The sequence below is a fragment of the Micropterus salmoides genome, unplaced genomic scaffold (assembly GCF_014851395.1).
Source record: "Micropterus salmoides isolate LMB-PRFRI ecotype aquatic unplaced genomic scaffold, ASM1485139v1 Ms_hic_scaffold_17, whole genome shotgun sequence".
Lineage (NCBI taxonomy): Eukaryota > Metazoa > Chordata > Actinopteri > Centrarchiformes > Centrarchidae > Micropterus > Micropterus salmoides.
In genome coordinates, this window is record NW_024040817.1 from 30,017,674 (window position 1) to 30,043,142 (window position 25,469).

Consider the following 25,469-nt stretch of genomic DNA (forward strand, 5'->3'; position numbering starts at 1 on the left):
CTACCCATTTCTATAACAGTTTTCTTATTTAAAACAATATAAAACCAATATAACACATATTTCATCAAGAAAAATTCATATTCAATTTTAAGAAACCCTTTAAAAAAAAAAAAAAATGTATTACATTTTACTACCATTGGTATTTTCATCCTGTATTCAAAAGAGGTTAATTGTTACTTTCACGCTATTCCACTGATTAACCAAGAAACATAGCAATGTACCAACAAAGGAAGGTTAGGTAAACCAACAAACACTTTGACTGAAGCTAATTGAGGCCTTTTGATTGACCTTATTTAAATTAGTAGAGCTTCTATATCAGCCGACCATTGTTCAGTGTTGAGAAGGAGTCTTTTAAAAATACATTTTGAAAGTAAGCATTTGAAAACATCAGGCAGAACATTCTCATCCTGAGCCAAAAAAAGTCAAGCTGATGAACAACTTAAGATGTATGGAAGACAATCAAGGCCCAAATAAATAAATAAATACATGCAAAAAAACAAGGGTAAGATCACTTAATATTAAAATGCAACCAAAAAAGCACAAAACAAATTCTCTCAAAACCATCTTTATTCTGAAGAGCCAGTTCACATTAGCTGCAATCATCATCAATCATTTCCTCTTGAGGTCTTCCATGCTCATGTCAAAGCTGAACAATGGATTACCGGATAATGTCTCCAGTAAAATGCGGACTGCAAGACAGCAAATTTGGAACAACATTTTTCTCATCTTCTGTTTTGCTGCCACAGATTTACTCCTACACTTTACACACTTTATCTCCCTTTCTCTGTGACGGTTTTCCAGTACGTTTTGAACTGATGAGTTGAACAAGAAGACACTCAAACACACAAGGAGAGAAATCTGTGTTAACTGTGGATGACTCTGATGCTGGTTATACTGACCAAGACGTTTTCCTTGAATGTGTAGCTGTGCTGCTTTGTATTGACAGTGAAGCCCAGCTACAGTAATAATTGATGTCAATTGTAGAACTAATGCACTAATTTAAGATTATGATTATGTCTTGCTCATAGTTCTTTTACAGAGATGTGGACATAGATTTGAGAGCAAGATATTGTATTTTTTTTTAACACTATGCAAAAACAATTTCATGTTCATATTATGCTAACATCCGTAAAAAAAAAATCTGCAGTCTGAAAATATACATCCTTTTTCCTTTGTACTGTAAAATAGCTTTTCTATGGTGCAACTCTTTTTATTGGTTTGTAACTGAGTAACCTTAAGAGTAACAACTCGCGGGAGAGATAACAGCGTACTGGCACCTCTTCAGGAACAGTAAACATTTTCTGAACCAGCAGTCAGCATTGACTATGTTTACATGCACCAACAGCTCTGTGCATATGATAATTCAAGTAAGTGGGTGACGTGTAAAAATCCTACCTATTCTTACAGCCATTTACTCCACTTCATACATACCCTACAAAAAAACACATTCATATCATAGACTAAGAAAAGTTAAGATTTGTAATGCCTACTATAATTAGTATTTTAATGTAATTTGCTCAAAAAAAAAATGTTTTCAGTTTGAGCTTCTTCTTCTTTTTTTATTTTCTTTTTTTTTACTCAAAGCTACACTGATTATTAATTTTAAATTAACAATGATGTAATGTGAAGAGGTCACTTCTAGTTGCTAGAGCAAAGCTCTTCAGCTCTATGGAGCATTTAATCATCTTTCAGCTCATTGTTTTGGTGTTATGGCCCACAACTGAACTGTTTCAGTTATGTCTCAATATTCTTATCATCTCCTTTACTGGCCAACTGTACACTACCTGCCCTCCAGCAAACAGCACACAGAAAAAGTTAGCTGCTAGCTTGTGAACACAATGAAGCATTTACAGTAGCAGCTAAAGAGCCAAATATTTTTCTCAGAAGTTGTTGAAAAAACAACACTGAGACTGAGTGAATATTAGATTTACATTCATTATGTCAGCAGAAACAACTCCAGATTAATACTAGCTCCACATCTGCAGGTGTGTACATAGGCAATAATTTGCTAACATGTTAGCCATATTACCTTTATAAGGCCATAATTTGTGTGTAATTGTGTGTTCTGCAATCAAATATCCAACTAAAGCGGATTATTGCAGCTTTGACATTTCTGTAAATCATTTTGGTTAATTACTTTTACAGAAAAAAAACTACCTTGTTTGAGCTAACAATCCATTCTTTTTAAATATCAAATGACGTGCCAGTTCCTAATGAGATTAAGCGGAAATGTCATGACTAAGGGATACTGCTGTAATGTCTAGATTATCACCCTGTTTGGATTTAAAGATTTTTGTAGTTAAGTTAATCTTTTTTTGGTTTTGTTTTGCACACGATGTTGTTAGTGACTTAGTGTGCATTAAGGGAAATAACCATGCTGCAAACTGTCCAGTTACTCGGGCACAGAAAACTTTTAGAACGCAATCCCAAAACATATCTTTAAAAAATTTTGAAGTAGAACCTGTGACCTACCTGAAAGACCATTAGCCTTGTCAGTTCATACTTTCTCATAGACTAGGAGAAACCCGGGGCTGGCTGCACAGGTAGACTTATATGATATGACAGTCACATTTAGACTGTCAAAATTCTTCAGTTTCATGAAACCATCTCATGATATTTAAACATAGGTTCAGATTTTGTTGAAGTCTATCTTAATTTTATACTCACTGCCCATTAGCAGGGAAGGGTTAGCTCCTGGCTGCAACTTCGTTGAAGGAAACGGTTGAAAATATTTCACAAACTTTGATCTGCAACAGCTAAAACAAAGCTAAAGAAAAGAAGGCGCACTGGAAAGATGTCATAAATTGTTCTAAATATACCTGATGGTGGGTTGGGGGTTAAAAGATGGAGGATAATGCAGAGTTAATGGTTAGTAACTAGCTGGTGACGAAAACCTAATTTCTAGCAGATAAAGTGTCAAATATTTCCCTCAGGAGTTGGTGGACACCAAACTAGAGCTAAAAGGAAAGTGGAAATTGGACTTCTATATTTTTTATTATATATATATATTTATCAGTTGGACACAAACACAACTTCAATTGAATGCTAATGCTGCTCTGTTTCTGCTTGATGTACAAATAGCAAACTGTTTGCTAACACGTTAGCCTTAACAACATTATATAGTGAACATTATATAGTGAAATGACAAGGGTGTGTGTCCGTCAGCTTGTTGTAGAGTTTTGCCCCATAGTGGCAAAAATAAATAAATACAAAATCAAATAATGCAGCTATGAAATTACTTAATTTTTATTTTGTACAGATGGCTTAACTATCATTGTGGCCATTTCTCTGTGAAGGGACCAAGAAAATATTTACAGAAACTCAGAAACTTTACTTGCATGTCGATTTAAGGAATGTGTTCCAGTTTTGGTTCCTGGGCCATAGATTGCGCCCTCCAAAAGTCCCTGCTCCTGAGGTAGTATGTACGAATGGTCCAGCAGCTATCAGGGTGGAGCTAAAGTACCGATGTCACTGACTGCTCAAGCACAGGCTTTAAAACTGCTACAGCGTGTGTAAAGCTTTCATTTAGACTGCAAGCAAGCAAGCATTAGCAGTTATTGCTAGTATATTGGGGCTTAGAATGAGATTTTCTTTCGATGCTGTTGATATTTAAACCAAGTTATGCAGCCGAATTCCTGAGACTAGTCTGCAAGTTTTAAAAAAGAGGTAAGAGAGAGCAATTTGATGTTTGAATGCGGTTCCGCACTAAAGTAGAACATCAGTCATGCAACAGTAAATTACAAAAGACGACCCAGATGAAAGTGTTGTAATCTCACTGCATGTTTTAATGTTTTTTAGGTGTAATTTGCTAAAGTCATTTGCTGTTCTGATCTTTACCATTCTTCAGATGCAATGAAAATGCAAACACAAATGCACCAAAGGGACTTTTAGGTCCACATATAGTTCCTGAGTTTAGTTGCTGGGACTGTTTGGTTGAAAAGGGCCAGAGCAGAATTAAGACTGGCCTAACTCTAAATAGATCGTAGATCTGTCTAACATATGCATGTTTGTGCAACCAGCCCCTGGTTGGGTCATTTCACTTTCTTTTTCCAACTTTTGTTCATCTTGTCACACATTATTTTAGGTCAATATATTTATCATGCACAAACAAAAGTGAGCATAACTAATGGGACATCCTTTTTATTTTTTTCGACCATGACTACTCCGTTAACTGGTTCATTAATGGCACCAGGCAGGCCCAGTGACAGGGTATCAAAGGCTCCTGCAAACGACTTAACATTAAGATAACCTCAACAGGACCGTGGACAACAGGGGTGCATGTAAACGTGGCCAATGTTACTTTTCCAAATGGCTCTGGCTCAGCACGGCCCAGCCCTACATGTCAACCGGGCCGCCTTAGCCGGGGTGCCTATCCCCCCTTCTCTCTCCCTCTGATTGTCTGTGCATTTATTTTGAGTCTGTACAGTTTGCGAGGTGTGTGTGTGAGGTCCGGGTCATTCAAACACTGCAGCAAGTCTATTGCTTTGATAAAAGGCATCACTTCACAGAAAAACAAAACAAAACACAAGCTGCTTTGAGGAGTAGTGTGAAGCTTGAAAAAGCGAGATATACAAAGCAAAATGTTTGTCACATTGCAAACGACAATACAATAGAGAGGCTTTAAGAACAACAACAAAAAAAGAACATACCGGCTAAAATAAAAGAAAGGAAAGAGCGCTACGTTTTCACAATATCACCAGCTTTCTCAGTGTACCATGCTGATGATGAATCATACTGTGTTTAGGCCAGCCAGTGTTCACTTGGCCTCCAAATCCCACCAGTTGGTCACAGTGGTGGGGTCTGACCCATATCTTATCGAGGCACATATATATATGCATATATGTGCATGTGTACAGTATGTGTACAGGTATACTGTATGTACTGTATATGTGCATGTTTGTGTGTTAGTGTATATGCATGCCATCATAAGGGTGGTGGGCTGTTACACAAACAGATAATGTCTGCAATAACAATACAGTTCAATCAGCCATTTCCCCAACCCACCTTAGCACCATGACGTCACTGTTTTAACATACAGTCTCCCTTTTTAGGGAGTTATAAAAAAACAAAACAAATAAACAAATGGTTGAAATCACTGTATGTGGGACTAGTGAGGCAACATAGGCCGAGATGAAACACTTAAAACTCATAATGGTTGTATTGTAGATGTAGAAGCTGCTATAACGTGGACTAAAACACGAGTCAGCTGCATGCACTAACTAACATTAACCAGTCAAGTCTTGGTAGCGCTATGAAAGTCCAGCAGGGACTTAATGAGGAGGGCATCATTCACTTGGTTTTGGCACAGCATGTGGCATCGTTACACAAAAACGAGTACTGTATGATTGTCTTTTCCTGACATCAGTGTCATTATGTGCTTTAGTTAGTCCTGACCAGTCTCTGGCAATGATGAGCAATCTTGTTTTAATGCTACTGCAGCGTTCCCTTCAGTGTCAGAAGTGTGAATAACCAGCGGGTAGGTTAGAATTATAACCACTGTGTTTCCACAGGCAAAGACATGGACACAGATACAGTTTTTTTTTTTTTTTTTTTAAACACAGAGTATTAGGGCCATGGAAGAACAGAGATTTGTCCCCTGCAATACGTCTGCTATTCCAAATGCTTGCTTAAGATAAATAATGCACTGTTTATACGCCTGAACTTGGAAAGGCAGATGAATGGCAACTAACAATTAATTCGTTAATTGATTATTCTCTTGATCATTGAATCGTTTATTTTAAAAATTGTAACAATATACTGAAAAATGGCCAACACAATTTCCCAAGTGTTAAGATGAACAATTAATTCATTCTCAAAACAGTGACAGATTATTATTCTGTCGATCAACTTATCGATCTATCGTTGCAGCTCCGCATTTGTTATGAAATAAGCCCTAAACAATCTGTTTCATTAGAGGTTGGGTAGGAGCTCTGTAAACCAAAAAACGTTCGGTGAAAGGTAATACAAATTTGTCACATACGTTCGCCATAGACAGTCAATATCTCTTTGATCAGCAAATAATGAACAGATTTTTGAATGGAGTTTGGTTTGATGTTCTCTTCAGACAAGAACAAACACTATGTGGAAGGGAAAAGCAATGTGATTTAGTTCAATTAATGTGCAGATTTTGCTTGCATATTTCTGACTTGCGTGTCATATAAACATTCTCTACAGATGCTTTTGTCCAAAGCGACTCACAACTCATACATTTCCAAGATAAATCTTAGAAACATCCCCTTTCATTATATGAATAAAATGTGTCCTTCTTCAGTAATGGCCCTAATATGCTGTTGTAGGTAAACAGCCAATGTTGTCCATGTTATTTAGCAATGTTTGCTAGGTAGTTAGTGGAGCACTTTAGCAACTGTCAGTGAACCTCTTAATTTAATGACTCTATGTGTAGCTACCACAAAGGTAAGTATTGGGCAGAACTATGCTTGTATACAACACTGAAAAATGTACTTGTCCGTGTGTTTTGAGGAATAGAAAAACAGTTTAACAATATTGTTGTTTAGTGTTAACAGTGTGTGCTGCCGTGTAGATGTGACATCAAATAACGGTGTCTCAGAAAAGTTAATTGCTGGAAAATCTTGCCCAGGTTTCTCGCTCGGACTTTTGCCGTGAGTTGCTGTTCAGCTGCAAAATTCTGATTTTTCTGATCTCTGGAACGCAGCATTCCGACTTAACGTTGTGACGTGTGGCTACCCAAAGCCTTATGAAGGCCTGTGAGCTGCTGTCCATTAGAATGAGTGCTGCTGTTAATGGGTCACAGTTTGATGAAGTTCAGACACTCACCACATGGATGACCTGACTACATGACAGTTAATGTCCTGTACGTATTAACTGACAAATGGGTCCGATAAAATCGAGCAGGTGGGGGAACGGCTAACGGGTGACTAACAATGTCTTGTGTTATGTATCAGGTGAGCAGCCATTTTGAATTTTTTAACATAAAGGAAGGAAAATACAACATTTGCACGGTCACAAGTGTTGATAAAATCACTATTATGCCACCTGTACAATCATCAACACAAAAATAACCTATAGTAAAATCCGAGGTGAGAGGTTATATCCACAACAATAACAACAAAACAACCCCCCCCCAAAAAAACCAAAACAACAAAATGCTATTCACATGTACCCGCACTGTAAGGAATGGTTCCATCCAAAACTATACCAGAGAGCTACTCCTAAACTATGGAATGAAGTGACACTCAGTAGTGCTAATACAAAGTTCATTGTGACGGGCCTTCTGCTGGTTCCACCTCTGAGACCTCCAGGGTGCCCAGGCGCTGACGTATGCGCTCATACACACACACACACACACACACACACACACACACACACACACACACACACACATACATACAATAAAATCCATTGGTCAGTCCTCGAAGACCTCCAGGAAGAGAGGAGGGAATAGCTCGGTGGGACACTCCACTTTCATGTGAAGGAATCGGCTGGCGTGGCAGGCGCCGATCATGCGCAGGTCCGTCACCTTCATTAGCAGCTTGGGCCAGAAATGTGCCACTTTGTGTTTGCGGTAGTTGATGTAATGTTCAAAGGCCAGCAGGAACTCCTCTTGGCAGCGTTCAATTTTCTCCACACTACTCAGGCCCGGCCGATCTGATAAACAAGAAGACAAGAGACAATTAGTTTAGTGTGAGGAAACAGTGGTGAGAGAACCCTGATATGTCATTCCTATTTATTTTTTAATGAAAATAATTTTTACTGAATTACAGGAAAACTATGCTTTATTACAACCTGGGTTTTCTTTTCATAGCACAGTTACGATAACCAAATACTCTATATGCTATTATCCCGACATTCAGTGGAATGTTTCATTTCAGAAGCTTTTCTGGTATAAATGGCAAATACTTACAAGTTAATATTGTAACGTTTCCAGTAAAAAGGGTCAACTTTCAAGATAATAATTATAGCACAAAGTATCTACTTTGCAGAAATATTGGTAACACCACAACAGATAATGGTATTGATTAAACCCTAGTGGCTACTGTGTGTCAGACAACAAGACAGATGGGCAGGTTATCCCCATGGCATGTCTACATGTAGAACACACAGCAGAACAGTATTGATCTTCAATGAGATGCAGAGCGTCACACAAAGAAATGGTGGCGGAGCCAAAACCAAGCTAGCACGACAAAGCTCCTCTGAATGATTAATCGATTAAACTCTAGTTTGATATGGATTTCATGTCAGAAAAATACTGTTCACACAATCTGTGCAAGAGAGAACAAAGCATTATTAAAGAAATAACATGGCTTTTGAGACAGCAGGACAAGTGCCCTTTGTGATTTATGGAGGGAGCCTGATTTGTGTGGACACTCCCATAATGAACTATTGCTTTACTGGTCTATAAAATTAACGCTTTTGACTGTTTCCCTAAAAATATATATTCTTGTCCACAAGTGACAAGTTCTTGTCAATTACCAGATGAAAGCAGGATGACTGCCTGTAGGAGAGCCACCTCAGAGTCATCCAAGTTAAAGGAGGACAGCGACACACCAAGGTCAAAGATGGCGTCTGAGACTACGCCCAAGCCTCCATTCTTAAGCTGACCCCGCGTGACCGCCATCTCGCCGTTGAGCGTGAGGGTCTCACTCTCTGGATCATAGCGCACAGCAGCTCGCAGTGACATGATCTCCATGCAACAGCCTTTCAACAGGATGATCTGGTCTTCACAAGGCAGCTGATTAGAATGAGAAGCCAGACGGAGCATTATGAACTCTATTCTCTATCTCCATTTTATGAAACTTTGTTAAATAAGCAGCACTTACCTCACAAAACATAGGCAATTTTTTGGCAAAGTCCACCACTCGGGTTATGGCAGGGGTGATAATTTTTGTAAACTGTGTGAAGGCTTCTATATCCACTTTGTTCCCTTCAGGTGTATTGACCATGGACGCTTGACCAATATCCTCAGGCTGAAACGACAAAGACAGATGGCTCAGTGTCTGAACAGTCTCCACCTTAAAATACAAAATTAAAACAGCATGTCAAAAGGTTTATCAATTGTTCATCTTGTCCATTGTCACAACGCAAGTTTCTACAAAATATATCTGATATACCTAATATGGTAGCTGAAATGGAGTTGTAAGATTTTATTAAGTTCTAGCTTTGTATGAAAGAGGAAGCCCATTACACAACGGCCGTACTGCTAATATGGTAGTGAATTGTTGAAGCTGAGTTGAGTTATCGTCATCACGCATGTTTGAAATATGAATGTGGTGAAACGGAGTTGTGAACGGGCACTGCACTAGGGCATGTAAATCACTGCTAATCAATATATTCATAGTAAGACTGTACCGTCAAAACTGATATTGGTGATAAAACTAAACACCGTCTCAGACACAAATTGAAAGGCAGTACACCAGTTTAAATACATATTTGTGTCTTACCTTAGTTTCCTTCACCCCTGCTGCACTCTGGTCAGAAGTATAGAATAAATTACATGTTATTTCATTAAGAAGCATAGCTTCCTCGACCTGTTGGATAATCAACAGGAATCGTGAAGTTTCAATGAAGAACCCGTGTCAAGCCAACTAAAAAGAAAACAAGTTAAAACTGAGGACAGACGAAAGAGTGCAGATAGAAAACAGGTGAGGACAGAAATCCAAGATGGTTTTCTATGGTGAGATTCAGGCTCAGGACCACGACTTCAAACAGGTCCTCAGAAACACTTACTACTTAGACGACGCTGAAATTTTGATAGTGATGAAGGGGCGACTTCAAATGTTTTTCTTTACAGTGCAGTTGGGCTTAAAACCGTGATGAAAGCGCAAAAGTAGTGAAATAGATTCCGCTGTATTCGTGTTAAGTGACGCATGTCAATTTACTTTCCTGGAAAATGTAATTTCACTTCTCCAGACGTCTCAGAATTTCACAATATTCCGCAAATTCCACAACAAATGAGAACCGTGGATAGAAACCCCCCCCTCTCCTTAACACAAATCTGCTACTCTTCCACGCCGAGTATAAAGACGTTTTATGCCTTGAAGAGTGTTCTTTCTGATCGTGCCATAGAAACCCAGGATAAAGTCAACAGTTGAGACAGACTATCAATCTGGACAGAGCAATTAGAATTTACAGAAAAGAAAAAGAAAATTAGTCAAAAACAGGGTGAGGTGTGAAATCAAAAGCTACAAACAGAAAAAGAGAAAAATGAAACAGCACGAAAAAAGCAAGTTATTAGTATTAGCGATTAAAGATCATTGCTTGGTAAGACACAAAACAGACAAGAATAAGAATGTGCCATTATAAATTAGTGCTGCTGCGTTGAGGAACACACTTTTCTCCATCGTCCAGCTAATTCTCCCCACTCTACAAGGAGATACAAAAAAACACATGGACATATTAACACAGGGAACAGTGGAACAGTGGTTGTGGCGGAAGAGACACGGGTGTGATATGGAAGGGGTCTGTGAGGGGCGGAGGGAGGGGAGGGGGGATGTGGGGTGGGGTGGATTGGATAAAGCAGGGTAATCAATACCATAAAGGCTGTGGTGAGGAGGGAGGGAGGGAGGGAGGAGGGTGTCTCACCAGGAATTTCCGCTTCTGCTTCCAGTGGTTGCCCTGCGCGTTCGTGGCCATGTGGGCCTCAGTCACCATACGGATGAGGTCCCACTCCTCCTGGGTGGGCTCCAGTCGGTCCCACACAGTTTTCTGCAGTTCCTCCTTCCGACGGCGCTCCCGGTTCTCCTCGATTAGTTTCCGCTTGGCCAGCCTTTTGCTGTTGTCCAATACCACTGGGGGGGTGCAAAAGAAGAAAAAGGGAGAGACAATGAGTGGACAGGAATGAGGAGGAGGGGAAATATAGTTAACAATACAGGGCAATGCTGCCTAAATAAAAAATATATATAAATTACATAACATTACAAACACAAGAAAATGACATTCAAGTTAGGTGACACTTTACTTGAAGTGCTTCTCTTGAAGCAAATATAATATTGTAAATACATTGTAAGTGCACGAGAATTACTGTATACTCAGTGAACGATACAATGGACAGAATATTCACAAGTAGCTCTTTATCCGATGTTTAAATAATTGTATTCCTGACCAGTGACTTTGATTTTTGTGTGTTGCCTCACAACCCTCCTGATCTTACGCTTCAATTGATACTCCACCCACTCACTGCAGGCTTGAAAGCTAGCTGTAATTAGCTAATTAATAAATGTCGTTCTTTATGACAAAAGAGCAGCTGTAGTGAGAGAAATAAAGTCGAAAACTGTCCATAGAAACTTAAAACACTCTGCACTGGTGCACAATTCACATTTCCACTATTTTGCATTAGGACTGCAACCGCTGATTATATTCATGATAGCAGTGGATAAGACACATGCCTTTGGTGTGAGAGACCTGGGTTCAATCCCCCACTGTGACACATGCACCATTGTGTCCCTGAGCAGGACATGCTCCAGAGGCGTGCGCCCTCTGACATATATAGCAATTGCTACCAATTATTTTCTCAAATAGGTAATGGCGACAAATGCCCATTGTCTGTTTCCCAGTTGCTTGTTTCATCTGGCTAACTGGTCCAAAACCCAAAGATATTCAGTTTACTGTCATACAAAGAAAAGCATCACATCCTTGAATTTGACAAGCTGGACCCAGGTTGAATGAAATAATTCATTGATAATTGTTTCAGCTTTTATTACTCTGTGCACGGTATAATATTTTTCCCAAATGTTGGCTAAATATGTGGTGGAAATGTCAAAAGACACATCTGCGGCCAGGGCAGGTTGACCCATTAAACACATCAACAGAAACAAACAAGCAAGACAAGCGGCAGACACAACATGAGGCCTTTGATACTCACAGTCGGTCGCCATTCCCACTGCAATGCACTTCTTGAAGCGACATTCCTGGCACTGGTTTCTGGTCACTTTGTCGATGACGCATTTCGCCTCATACTTACAGGCGTAGGTAGGGTTGAGATTCTTCTGGATCGTCCGCCTGAAGAAACCCTAGAGAGCAGACAGGCACGTGTTCAGAAATGCCTTGAAAAAATGCCTTGAATTGGCTGCAAAGAACAAACAAACAAACAAACAAGACTCGCTGGTTTTACCTTGCAACCTTCACAGGTAATGCAGCGATAGTGATAGCCTGTGGCTTTGTCCCCGCATACTACACATAGCTCATCCTTGTCCAGGTAACTTGGAATGTACCCTGAAGATAAAACCAAATAGTTAAAGTTAGATTTTGTTGGATTTGTAGTCAGAACTATTTTTCATGACTGCTGGGGATTCATTCACCTGGGACACATGTTTACAACTGGATTTTAGTTCTTGTTAAGTTAAGAGGTCATTTAAACAATAATATCCCATTTTGATAGTTTTCATTTTTATATAATGTACTATTTTTTTTGCTTCTTTTCCTTTTTAGGTAGGGAAAAAGTGAAACTGAATTGGCACAATCGAGTGGGGATCAATGAGAAGGCTAACAAGTTGATTATTTACTGTATGTACAGTAAATCAACGTTCCTTGTGGCAATTTGTGTCGATTCGTAACATCTAGATGCGGACTGCCGACTAAATGCTGTTGCTTTGATAAGTCACATAGGGAGATTTAAAATTAGGCTGACTCTTGTATGGCCGACCGTCCGACACCTAATATTCAATTAGCACCGGCTTCCACGTATAGCGCTATGGCTTCTAGGTAACTAGTTAACACCTGGCCCAATTTTGGGATTGAGCTTAATGAGTTCAGGAGGTAGAGCGGGTTGCCTGTAAATCGGAAGGTCGGCGGTCCAATCCCCCGGCTCCTCCAGGCTGCGTGTCGCAGTGTCCTTGGGCAAGATACTGAACCCTGAATAACCCCTGGTGGCTGTTCCGCCAGTGTATGAATGTGTGTGAATGTTAGTTTGTGTTGCACAGTGTGTGAATGGTGAATGCGATGTAGTGTAAAAGCGCTTTGAGTGGTTGCCGCTCGTAAAGACTAGAAAGGCGCTATACAAATACAGAGCATTTACATTCAGTGCTTTGACCTCAGGCAGACTCCAGGACCGGAGGTTAAACTGACTGATCTATACCTTTTTAGTGTTATTAGGGTTGTTTGTTAAGAAAGCAATCAGCCTTCTGTTGCCTCACCATCAATCAATAAGGAACCCCCGCCCGCCTTAGTCAGACACACAGCATCAGATGCACCAAGTCCTGCTCACAGACCTGCCACCACATGACGCCTTAAGTCTTGGATTTACGCTTATCAGACTTAATTCGAAAATCCCAGACATCATTGATTCATTGATCAAGGAGGAGTCATCGCTAATTACAAAAAATAACAATGAAAACCGTTAGAAATACACACACTCCAGAGAGACAACCACAAAACAACAGAAATAATTTCATCAGTCAATTCGAAATGAAGCTAGCACGAGTACATGCAGCAATTCTGCCCACCCAAAAATACAATCCCAATCCGGGCGTCATACCTTTCTTGTGCGCCCCCTGCATCCACTGCAGGTGTGAGAAGTCAGGTTTGATCTCAGGGAAATATTCAGGCTGATGGTGGAAATGACTAAGAGGGATCTCCATGCTGCAAAACTCGCTCGTAAAAACCGGAGGGCCACCAGCGTATAAGCAAGAGTTGAGCTGGCTGGGAGGCCAAGCCTGCTCCATGCAGGGCAGATGGTGCAGCGGCTGGGTTTCACAGTGTCCATACCCGAGTCCCTCACCTGGGTACTTGCAGTCCTCCCCATCGCCCTGCACCATGTAGCCTCCCACCCCAGCGTGAGGCATCTCATACATGTGTGGTATGCAGTAGTTCATCATGGAGAGCCGCAGCAGAGCACCACAAAAAGTTCTGGGTCAACTCCAAGAACTATTCGTTCTCAAATAAAGTAAAGCAGGTTCTAAAGAATAAAATAAAATCAGGTCTAAGAAAGAGTATAAAGCCACGTGAATGTGGCAATTAGAAGTTTCCTGTCCTGAAATAAACTTCATAGAGGTTGACCCTACGCAGACGCCCAAGCGTTTTATCCACCCAATCCACAGACCACAGACTACACCTTAGCAACTGCCCCCCCTGCCACCACCCGGTCGAATTGAGAAGCAGAGATTTATGACGACGTAGAGCTCTAATCTTACACTCCACAAATCCTTGACGTGCCGCAGACAGTGGCGATGTCACAGATTAAGACCTTACGTGTTGCACCTACAGTAAATACATCTAATTTCCATCGAGTGGAAAATCTAAAGAAAGCGATAAAAAGGTTCAAAGAAAACGTTTTAACGTTTTAAAAGCCTTTTAAAAGCCTTTTAAAAGCCATATAAGAATTAATAGTCGTCTTAAGCTTGACACCCTTTCTAACCCCAGTAACCTTTAACTTGTGTATTAACCCCCTTACTTATCCTGTGGTCTATTTTAAATAGAAACCGCAAATAAGCTTGCTAAAGTCAGAGCCATTTAATTGTTCACACCAACTACTAGGTGATTGCTATGACACTAAGGTTTAGACTTTGAGAAGGGTCTGTGTTTCACATAACCCTCACCTTTCACTATTAAGACTGTAACCTGTATTCTGTGTATTTATAGTATGACACATAACAGTATTTTAATGTGGGACTTACTGAGAATAAACTAATTAACCATTTTTTAAAGAACAATAACCAAAATAAGACTTGACTTAAACTTCATTTAGATTAACCTACTGGGCAAATCTAATTTAGAGAATAAAGTATATTTTGAATTATGTGCATTGTTTGTGAGATTCATATATACAGGTTGCAGGTATACATCTAAATGTACGTGCCAAATAAATAATTACATTCATTTGTATTTTCAATAAAATAAGATAAATAAAACAATACTAACTAAGAAAGGTCTACGTCTTTTTTAAAATTAAAATATACTTAAGTAATGGGCTGGAAACCTGTCTGCCTAAAAAAAGAACAGCTGTAAATCGCAAAATCAATATTGTTTCCCCACAATGTCAGACACGCGAGCGACACACTGAGCGATGCACTGCGTGAACTTCAGTTAATACACCTATAATCTAAGAGACTGACTGTACTCAGCCATATTGATCAGGTTTCATGTTCAATGAAGATGGGATAAGCCTTGCAGCAAGGATGTGTATCTGTTACTTGACCCCATTATAAAACAACATATTGTGGTGCTTAGAAATGTTATGAGGGCTGACTGTAAACATTCTATAGAATAATGCATCCAGTCTGTTGAATGTGATGTTATTAATGTGTGTGGTTACTTTCACTTTTCATTTGTATAAATACTTTCTCTTGAGTTCCAAAATCTAATGAGCACAGTAATTACAAGTTTTATAAGATGCCATGTAAATTAGAGTATATTATAATTTAGTTGGATATGTTCAGTAGCATTGAGAAAACTCCAAACTGATTACAGATGACCAACAACTAAAACTATTACAAACTATAACTATGTATTTCCAGCAGAAGTTTCATGTGATGCCCAGTTAAGAATGATATTATCAAGTTTTAATGGAGTTTAATGAGTTAATACTAATAATACCAAGTGTCTGTGGTCAATTGTGAATCTAAATAACCGTTGCTCATTTTTTCATTCTTAAGCTTCTTTTAGAGACATTTTGGGTAAGATCTGATCACACAGATGCCGTTTTTCTTAAGATTAAGATTTGTCTTAAGATTACCAAATACCAGAAAACAGAACATCTTGTTGGTTAATGGGTCACAGAAGTGGGCCCGAAACATGGAGACATGTGAATGCGTGAACACATGGCGAAGTCTGAGTAAAGATGCCGTTTTGGCTCTAAACTCCCTGCTGCTTGAACTTATCTGAACTCTCTGAATCACAGCCAGCCTGCTCGCTCTGCCATCACATCTTTCAAAAAAGACACGATCAATACTGTTGGAGTACAGGATTATGAAGAAATAGGGATAATCAGTGCTCCTACGGATTTGACCACAAAAGGTGAAATATTTTTAAAAGACCTTCATTGTTAGTCACAGATTTGTTTTCTGTTTAATATGATTTATAAATTCAGTGGTGGTATTACCCAACTCAGCTATGCTCTATCACTCTGTCTGCAGTGTTCAAACTGACGGTGTCCGAGATCTCACATAAGACTGAAGGGTAAGTTAGGGTTTAGCCTGAGGAAGGCCACAGCTTTTCATTCATAAAATGCATTTTTTTCTCTTTCCCCCACTGCACTGTATTTCCTAAAAAGTTAAAGTTAAAGTTTAAAACATGCCAAAGCAAGCCCAGAGTTTTGTACCACAGTCTTCAGCAGGCAACTGAATATGATTTTGAAGTTCTTTCCAATGCACTGTACTGTGTAGTTTATGTCTCCGCTTAACAGCAGTCTCTTAATCATTTGCCATCAGTTCTTTTAAAAACTCTAGTTACTGGGATTACAAGGAGTAATAAAAATGTATTTCCGCTTGTTATAAATTAAGAACAAAATGATCCTGTAATTTTACTGTACTGTATTTTCACATGCCCTTAATAATGTACAATCAGCATCTAATAAGTTGGACTGCATATGATTAAAAACACATGACTTGTACGGTCTCCCTACAGTTCTGAAAAATACAAACAGTGGTAAACCCTGAACATTTCAGTAAAGATTAAATAAATAAAACTTTAAAATAAAAAATAAAAATCTGTATTTTTGTGTACTTTGTATCTTGAACTGCCTATTTAGTTAATGAGCATTGGTGCTGATACTCTTGTAATGCCGGTGGAAAACCTGAGCCTGACAAAGCGATTATGTTTCCAGATATAATATGACACTTAAAGCGACTAAACATGTCATCCGACTCACGCTGAAGTGCCAAGTCTGAGTGTGAAGCATTGGCTTTTAAATCTCATTAGTTGTGCACCACAAGATGATCTGCATGACAACAGTGCATTTGCGCTCTGTGGATGCATGCATGTCCTGCACAAATAGGCTGAGACGGGACTGACACCTCTGTTAAAACTTAGAGTAATCAAATCACAAGTCACAATGTAAAAGAAAAATTAAAAACACAATCACCTATTGAGGGGCCTACTATTTAAACCCACAGGTTTTTTTTATTAACTACTGCTCAAAAAGAGAAATCACTTGCTCCTATGTTGCTGACAGCTTGCTCATTCAGGTCATATAAACAATGTGATGGAATTTGATTGACTTGATAGTGCTACATCTTTGTTTGTTGAGTGAAATTGTTTTTCATGAGATTAAATCCAACCACAAACAAACTGCACCACATTTCACCGGCTCTTTCGTCAGTATGTTGTGACCTTACAAAGGCAATATTGCCAGATTGACTGCCATTTTACTTGAGAGTTGTTCACGTGCTGTCGGTAATTATCAGTTTACAGGATAATGCTAACAGTTTGCACACTTAGCAGCTCATATGTAAGTCATTTACATACTCGGTCAGTTTCACTCAAAAATACTGCTACAGAACTTGTTTGAATTGAATTGTAATTGAATTATCTTTTTAACATGATCCCACACAACAAAATTACCCAATCCCTGTTGAGAACACAATCTGGGTTCTAATGTGCAGGAGCGCACTATAGTGAATCTCGGGATTACTTTAGCAAACTGTTTCATTACTAAAGCAAATGAGAATTGACAAAAACAACACAGTGAATGTGTTTAATCACAATTTAAGGAAGTCATTATGTGTAAAAAATAATGTTCAATTTACAAACAGCTTTAGTTCAATAACATTAGTACTGTTGTGTCGGGTGAAAATGATTTATTCATTTTTATATTTTAATTTTCACAAAATGGGCCAAGAGAAATTCCAATTTCAAATACAATTTGTACTTTAAAATTTTAATATGGAGTGCATATTACCAACTGATTCATTTTGGAATTGTGCCTACAGTATGAATAACTGAATTGTAATAAAAAAAAAAAATCAAGAATGACTAGTCATATTATAATTTAAGATATCTAACATTTCATTTAATTATAAAAGCTTTTTGGTTTTTGGTTCTTATCTTGAGAACTTCTTAACTGTCAATCACACCAAACACAAATTCTGTCCTTAATAGTTGTAATTTCAAGTCATACTAATTCATTTGGTACGGTTGTAAATGTATTTTGATTGTCAAAATGTTTAATGTATTTTATGAAAAGTTATCTATCCTTGAATGGACTTATGGGTAGTTACAATGAAGTTACATTTACAATTAACACTATATTTACAGATTAATTATATACTGCAGATATAAAAAGCGGATATTTCCACTTGTAATAATTAAATTATTTGTAAAGAAAACAGTGGATATAATTATATTTAATCTATGTACATATCTAGATATGTTGAATTACAATTCTCACTACAGCAGATTTCAGATTTCATGAAGGGAAGTGCATGTTAAATACTATACTCATATGGGTTAAAAGTTTGTTAATTAATATATAATAGGAAGTTCAATAGAAATCAGTGGGATTACATTGTTAGATTTTAAGCGGTCTGCTCTTTGACAACACAGTAAAAAAAAATATAAAAAGAAATTGAGCAACATTTGTAACTTGTTATATGATATATGATAACTAATTAGTGACCTTTACATTGCACTAGCATTGCGTACTAGTGGTGGTTTTGTTTGTCTTCAAGGCAATCCTTCATTCATCTCTGTTGAGCTCACATTTGCCTTCCTGTGATCGCCAAGAGTCTTACAATGTTCCATTAGAGACCTGAAGTCTGTTATTGTTGTTTATTGGACCCACTCTTTGGCGACCCCTTAATCGTGATTTGTACTTTGTTAAAAACAGGTCAACCAGCCTCTATACGTTAAACACAGGTAGACGCGGAACATTAAAGTCATTAAGACTCAAAATACAAAGTTTTTATCCGTCATATGCCCATAAAATATGTGCAGTGTCATGCATGGTGGCATGTTCTTGAGGCTGTGCTGTGTGACTAATTAGAATAAGAGTAAAAATCAGGTTTAGAAAGAGATACCAAATTCTAACATTAAAAAAAACATGTAATATAAGTAAGTATGTGCGATATTTTATCAAGTGATACACTAAATTGTTTCACATGTTAAAACTTTTTTTATTATAAAAGTGCTGCAATAATGACTGTATTATAGTTGTTACAATTTAACATTTTTGCTACATTTTGGAGTATGCACACATGGAGATCTGGAATTACGCTGTGGACAACTAGGCCATAATAAATGATCAATGTTTAATTTATATAATCTGGCTGAATGAAGAGGTATAAAGGCTTAACATGGGATTACTGACCCCATTAATGTAATAAGTGTGAGTTTGTGACAAGTAGATGCAGCAGCTGGTAAGAGACAGGCTCTATGAGGCAAATCTGCTTGCAAAGAGGGCTTGATACCAGTTTAACTTTTTGATGAGGTGATGTCCTTGCCATGGACTAATCTTGTTTGGAGTTTCTTAAACGACTCTCGACGAACTGTTAAGCATTCTTCAGACAGAGTTTAACGCCTGCCTACTGACTCAATCTGTTGTCTGAGCGGAGAGAATTAATGCTAACAGAAAGAAGATACTGTTTTAAATAAATTCAGGTAAAACAAAGTATTTATGAATTAAAAATTCTAATTATATATACATTTTTGATTCAGGTATTGAGCAAGGTATTTATTATTATTAGTGTTCATTTAATGATTCATTTGTGTGTTTTAATATTTTCCTTTGACATAATGTAAAGCTTGTTTACAGCTTATATTACATTCATCTGCATGTTAAGCTGTGGAGCTTGATTCAAGATTACTATATTTGTCTTTTAATATGATGGTACAAATGTTTACATTATTATAAGACTATCATGTTCAATTTTTCCAGAGGTACCTTGTAACCACAATGCATCACTTTACATGTACATAACATTTTAGTCGTTTTAAAATAATGCAATTCACATTTCAGACAATTTAAATATTTCTTTACTTACCCCAATTGTCATTTTTATCAGTTGCATAGTTCTCTCTTTAAGCTTGCTCTAATGAAAACGTGCTGGAATAGTATGTCCGGAAGAAAGTTTCACACTTCTTCGTGCCAAGTACGTATAAAAACACAAAGGAAAACTAATGTCTTGTCTCCAGCAGATGACTCCAGGTAATTCCTGACAAACGTCTAAAGTAAACAACACGGCCTTTCTATTTTAGATGGTACTACTTTACAATAATCTCTCCCTGCCTTGCAAAAAGGAACAGTTTCTCTGTCGATGGCACCTCAGCACAGTGGCCCTGCCGTGGGGTTTTGCACAGATATATTCCCTCCTTGATTGATTACTTTAGGTCTTGGGGGTTCAAAGCCGGTCACGAACACTTTCTGGATGTGAGCTATCTCTTATACCCCGGGCCCTTAATTGACACGATGCCCTAAGCCAGATGTCCCCGGCTACTCGGTGTTACCTGAGGAGGGCACATTAGTTGGTCAACCTTTCCCCTTAAAGTTCAAGGTAAGCTCAGGGGAACAACAGAAGGCGTCCTCCATAAAGGTTAAAGGTTGAGAGGATTATCCAGCAATTCAGAATGAATGAATCTATTTCAGACACTGCTCTTCATTTATTTAAATACTTTTACTCCTTCTCCTTGATAGCTAGGGTAAGAGTTACATAAAAAGTGACCTCTCAAAGAAAATATCATTAGTCTTCAAAGATCCTCAGGCATCATGAGTCACCCACAGGTCACCGTGAAGACATCTGTGACACTGAAACTTAAGCTTGTTAGACTGCTGATCAGGACGTCTTTATACCAACGCCTTCCAAAACATTTTCACATAAATTAATTTCACTTTTGCAATGCTGCATTACTGCAGTTTAAGGCAATTTACTGAAATCCTTTACTGTGCTAAACACTCTGGGAAAAGTTTACTAATGTTTTGCTCCTTTCTAAGCGCATTCTGACACAGACACATTTGGTATATATATCAAAAAGGCGCACCAGGCGGGAGGCCACAGTTTGTGTGTGAGTGTTTGCAAGGCGAGTCTCTCTTTCATTTGCATTTAAGATGTTAAAAAATGATCATGTGCTTTGTTGGATTAACTAAGGTTGGCTGAAGAGACAAAAAGGTGAACAACGCCTTCAGGAACTAAACAGCAGAACAACAGTAAATCCAGGTAAAAGGCAGTACATGCAGCCCTTGCTGTTTGACTAACCGGTATCCTCTGTGAGGTGCAGTGCAATAACACATAACAAGACTAGTGGCTCTCTGTACTTGACTAACAATGCGATTACTACTGGGGATCTGTGCCACTGCAATCTGCAAGGTCCAGCTAAGTTAAGTGTGTTTGGTTTATTAATCTATTGCAGGCACCTAGAGGACAAGATGTGATGGAAATAGTGTGGAAAGACATGGAATGTGGCACAGACATGCCCTTGTATAAATAAACACTTCTTGCAACCCTCTAAACTCAACAAACATGACCTATAAAATGTGAATTGGGGCGATTTAAACGATGCTGAGACAATTCTAAAAGAAATCCTTTCATGTGAGGACCTGAAATAATTCAAGTCTCTTCACAGCAGCACACGGCTGTATGAGAAGGTCATATGAAGCAACACTGACTGAAGGGTCCTTGAATGCAACAGCAATCAGTGCAGAGTATAAAACAGCTGCCAGGTATGATGGAAATTTTGTCTGAGAGACTGTGTGTGTGTGTGTGTGTGTGTGTGCTGCATTTCATTTAAAATGTCTCTGTGTTTGACACTGTACAATAGTCACATGAAAAGCTCTGTAGGGACTTTTAGTGATAGTGGTGGAAACAGACAGGAAGGAGGAAGATGAAAGTCTCCACTGCATGCTTACAGACCCACTAGAGATTGGTTTTTAAAGATCGCTTAATCTTCCTTCAACATATCAGTGTATGTTTACGACATATTACAGCCAGGATTGTCCTTCCCAAACGAACAGATTTATGCCATGTTTGGATTAAGGTTTGCTGCATCTTTTATTTTGTTAATTTAATAGTTGAAAGTGATGAGGACGTCTTTTGTGTGCTCATAGCTCCTACATATGTGAGCATCAGAGACATTTTTATTGTTAATGTCTCCAGTTTTTCTTTTTTATTTATGTCAGTGATCTCATTATGTTAACTAGTATAATGAAAAAGATAATTTTTTCCAACTATAACATTAACAGAAATTTCAGAAAAGCTTTAACATATGGATCCTTTATTTTGTAATTCTTTCCTATCCTGGAAAGAACAGACAGCCAGACTGCTCGTTTTCATTCAAAGTACACTTTAATTTATTATTGGACTTTATTCTAGACGTTGAATTGTATGCTTGCATGTAGGCAAATTTGACATATTGCATGTTGAACTGAGATGTTTTGCGCTGACTAAAATAGTTTTTTAACCTGTTATTTAATTAATATGTATTCATTATTAATTAATTGTACCAACTGAACTCAAATTTTTCTCTATTTCACATATTATTAGTGGCAAATTATACATGTTCCCTTACAGGAAATTTCTTACAAATTCGTTAGGAACTTACAGACCCGTAAAATAAAATGTTACTGTGGAACTACAGTTTAAGGACAACCCTCTGTTTATTAGTTATATTATCAAAACATTCTTAATTATACTACTGTAAGTTTAATTGCTCAGGAAGACAACATTCATATAACTTAATAACATGATTTGGATTTATTTTGCGTTTATTTGCAGGTCTTTATATTATCATACCAACCAGGATAACAGCATCTTAGCTTAAGCTTAGCTCCACTACCATAGGTACATGAACACAATCAAAAGAAAAGACGCTGTCTCTGCCTGCAGCTATTCTGCTTTTTTGCTACACAAATCTTATATTTCAATAATATTGCAGTAAAACATTCCCCTGGAAGTTGGTTAATGGTTTGGGTAATGGATTATGATTTTTGTTGGAGGGAGAAAGCCCCAAATGTGAACACAACACATTTTACAAGAGTGCTTACCTGAGTTACCAGCTCTAAACAGAATCAATCATGTCATTCAGGGCCTTTCACAACATTTAAAGCAAAATCTGAAGGCGGTTAACATCTGAAGCAGCTCCACCATTTTTTTTTGTGAAAAACTCAAAATCTTTAAGGAGTGCTCCAAAGCTCACCCAGACTGACAGAGAAGAGGAAAAGCAGAACTGAGAGGGAGGATAAATATTACCATTTTGAATGGCCTCATCTTTCCAGCGGGGGGAGCATTTTTCTGCTGGCTCTAAAATAGATGGGAGAGTCACTTTTAAAAAAACTCCTTGCTCAGTGAAACAGGTGAGAGAGGCAGACTGACGCTCCTCTGCTTTCCACATCAAATCAAAAGGAATCAACAATCAGGTGCTAATAAAACAAAATCTTTAACAGCAGCATCAGAAACATCACTTTATCACAGCATGTTGTTGTTGGTCTGGTGTTACAGTGAGCGAGGAGATCAGGTTCGTTTTCCTCATGTGATACATGTAAGCTCGCATCTGTTCACTATGCCGAGATTGATAGCATATGTGGCGGGCCAGCGAGGTCACCAGGCCTGGCTAAATCCACACGTGACGGCCAATTTGCCCTGTACACTATACTATCTGTGCTGACGAAGTGGCAAAGAGTTACTGTTCAAACTATGGGACAGCCATGGACGCTAGGCCATGGACAGCTGTTATCTCATTGGTTGTGCACAGAAAGGTCAAAGTCAAGCTTAAAAGTTCACTCTAGGCCTAGACAATGGCAGCTGTCCAGCCACTAGCTTGTTTTAGGGCTTTTGACCATACTGCATGATGTCCATCAGCATACTGAGTTTTTCCTCAGTTGTGATGGAGCAGTAAATGTTCAAACTTCATCGATTCTAAGCGCCTGGAGAACTCATTCATGTGGCCTTAAAAGGAGGGCTTAGCAGTTCACTGTAGACCTTGGAAACAGCAGGTGACAAAACAATCTCAAGGTCCAAAAGGTCAAAGTTGAAACTGACTGAATTTTGAGCACAGCACTGAGGTGTGCAATCTAAGCCTAAGGCTTCACTGCTGCAAGTTTAGGCCTCTTCTCTATAAAAAGACGCCGGCGCGAAGGGATTCTGCCGCTGATCATGTGTAGAGGGTCTAATTAGAGTTCCAAGTGATTGTAATTGTCAGATTTGATGCTCCCAGACTCAAGTTTGAAAAATAAAAAAATACAAAATGATACGTTGCTGGTTTAGACCTGATATGTTCGTACTTCAGTTAAGAATTTTAGTGTGCCATGATTGTCTACTTGTTGACAAGAATAGAAATCAGGGGAAATGTGGCAGACTTGTTTTGCGAATAAAGGTCAAATTGAGATTTCGTGAATATTGGCTTAAATATCTGCTATCAGCAACTTTAAAATACAGCAAATTTAAAGCATAGATACACTACATTTTTACACTATAAATATTATTTAGAACACACCTGGGGCTGTCGGGCTGCGAGTGTGTGGTGGGGCAATCAGGCCAGACATCTTACCTGACATACTGCTGGGGTTCAAGGCCAAGACGTCATCCTCAGAGCCTCCTCAGACATCTGGGTACCTACCTAGCTGAACACAGAGCCAAGACACCATCAATCACTACATGTATTACTCATATAGTAGCTGACAATATCAACACTTCAGTCTGTTCTTAAAAGGGGGTATTTTTTGCTGAAAGCTTGTTCCATCCCTGTATTTTAACAACAAAACTTGTGTGCTTACTACTACTCAAGTGCCACTAATTTGATGTAATCAGCCTCTTCAGCTTGATAAAACAGGTTGAACGAGGTGTTTGCATATCAGGGGACATATTAAAAGAGGGAAGAATTGCTGTGGTGTCAGATTATCAAAGGGAATATTGCACATGACCTGTCCAGATTATGGCCGTGACATTTTGCCGCCGTATACGGTGACATCTAGTGGTCAGACATGACAAATCACTTTACACACCCACTCAATGTCTGAGGTGTTGATTGCAGACTTTTTATTCTCGAGGTGTGGTTGTTTTTACTCTTATCACATATCCACTGTGATAATAAAGGAGAAAACAGATTAAAGGATAGAATGTCCAAAGGTGTTGCAGAATCATGCGATCTGCTGCAGTTAATCTGAAATGCACACACACACACACACACACACACACACACACACTCAGTGCTAGAGTTGCATAAATGAAGTACATCAGAGAAACTGAATGATAGGAAATTATGCATTTGCACATACACACAGAGTATGAACTGATGGTTGATTTTAATCTTGTCTTTGATTGTATTCAAAATACGATGATTACATGGATTCTAGAGAAACATGAAATCCATGTTAACATGATTCCAACATGTGATTGGAGGTGTGCTCTTTCTCATTTAGTTTAGAAAGTTTAGGGTGAACCCAATTGCCAATTTAGCGACAAATGTAGCCACTTGTTGGGCAGACATTAGCTGGCATTTAGCAGTGGAAGAAGGTAGCAAATTCACTTGACTGCAGTGCAACCAGACCTAAAGGGTCTCAATAAGGTATCCTTAATTAAACCAATAAAACTCTGGCCTGACCCAGCTGTCGTGGTTCCATTATGACGCCTCTT

The 25,469-nt window shown here is 38.5% G+C and overlaps 1 protein-coding gene across 4 annotated transcripts in view; it reads right to left on the minus strand.

Moving 5' to 3' along the window:
* Window positions 1-549: 549 nt before the first annotated feature.
* thrb (thyroid hormone receptor beta) overlaps window positions 550-25,469 on the minus strand; it is a 96,814-nt gene continuing 71,894 nt past the window's right edge. Inside the window, exons 3-11 of one of the 4 annotated variants that reach the window (XM_038724299.1) lie at window positions 24,385-24,457; window positions 23,088-23,138; window positions 12,089-12,189; window positions 11,840-11,987; window positions 10,561-10,766; window positions 9,420-9,506; window positions 8,799-8,945; window positions 8,452-8,710; window positions 550-7,626 (exon numbers count right to left, since the gene is read on the minus strand). In XM_038724299.1, the coding sequence (XP_038580227.1) occupies window positions 7,385-7,626; window positions 8,452-8,710; window positions 8,799-8,945; window positions 9,420-9,506; window positions 10,561-10,766; window positions 11,840-11,987; window positions 12,089-12,189; window positions 23,088-23,138; window positions 24,385-24,391 (1,248 nt within the window). In that variant the 5' untranslated portion in view covers window positions 24,392-24,457 and the 3' untranslated portion in view covers window positions 550-7,384. The other 3 variants (XM_038724300.1, XM_038724302.1, XM_038724301.1) reach the window with 3 other exon arrangements.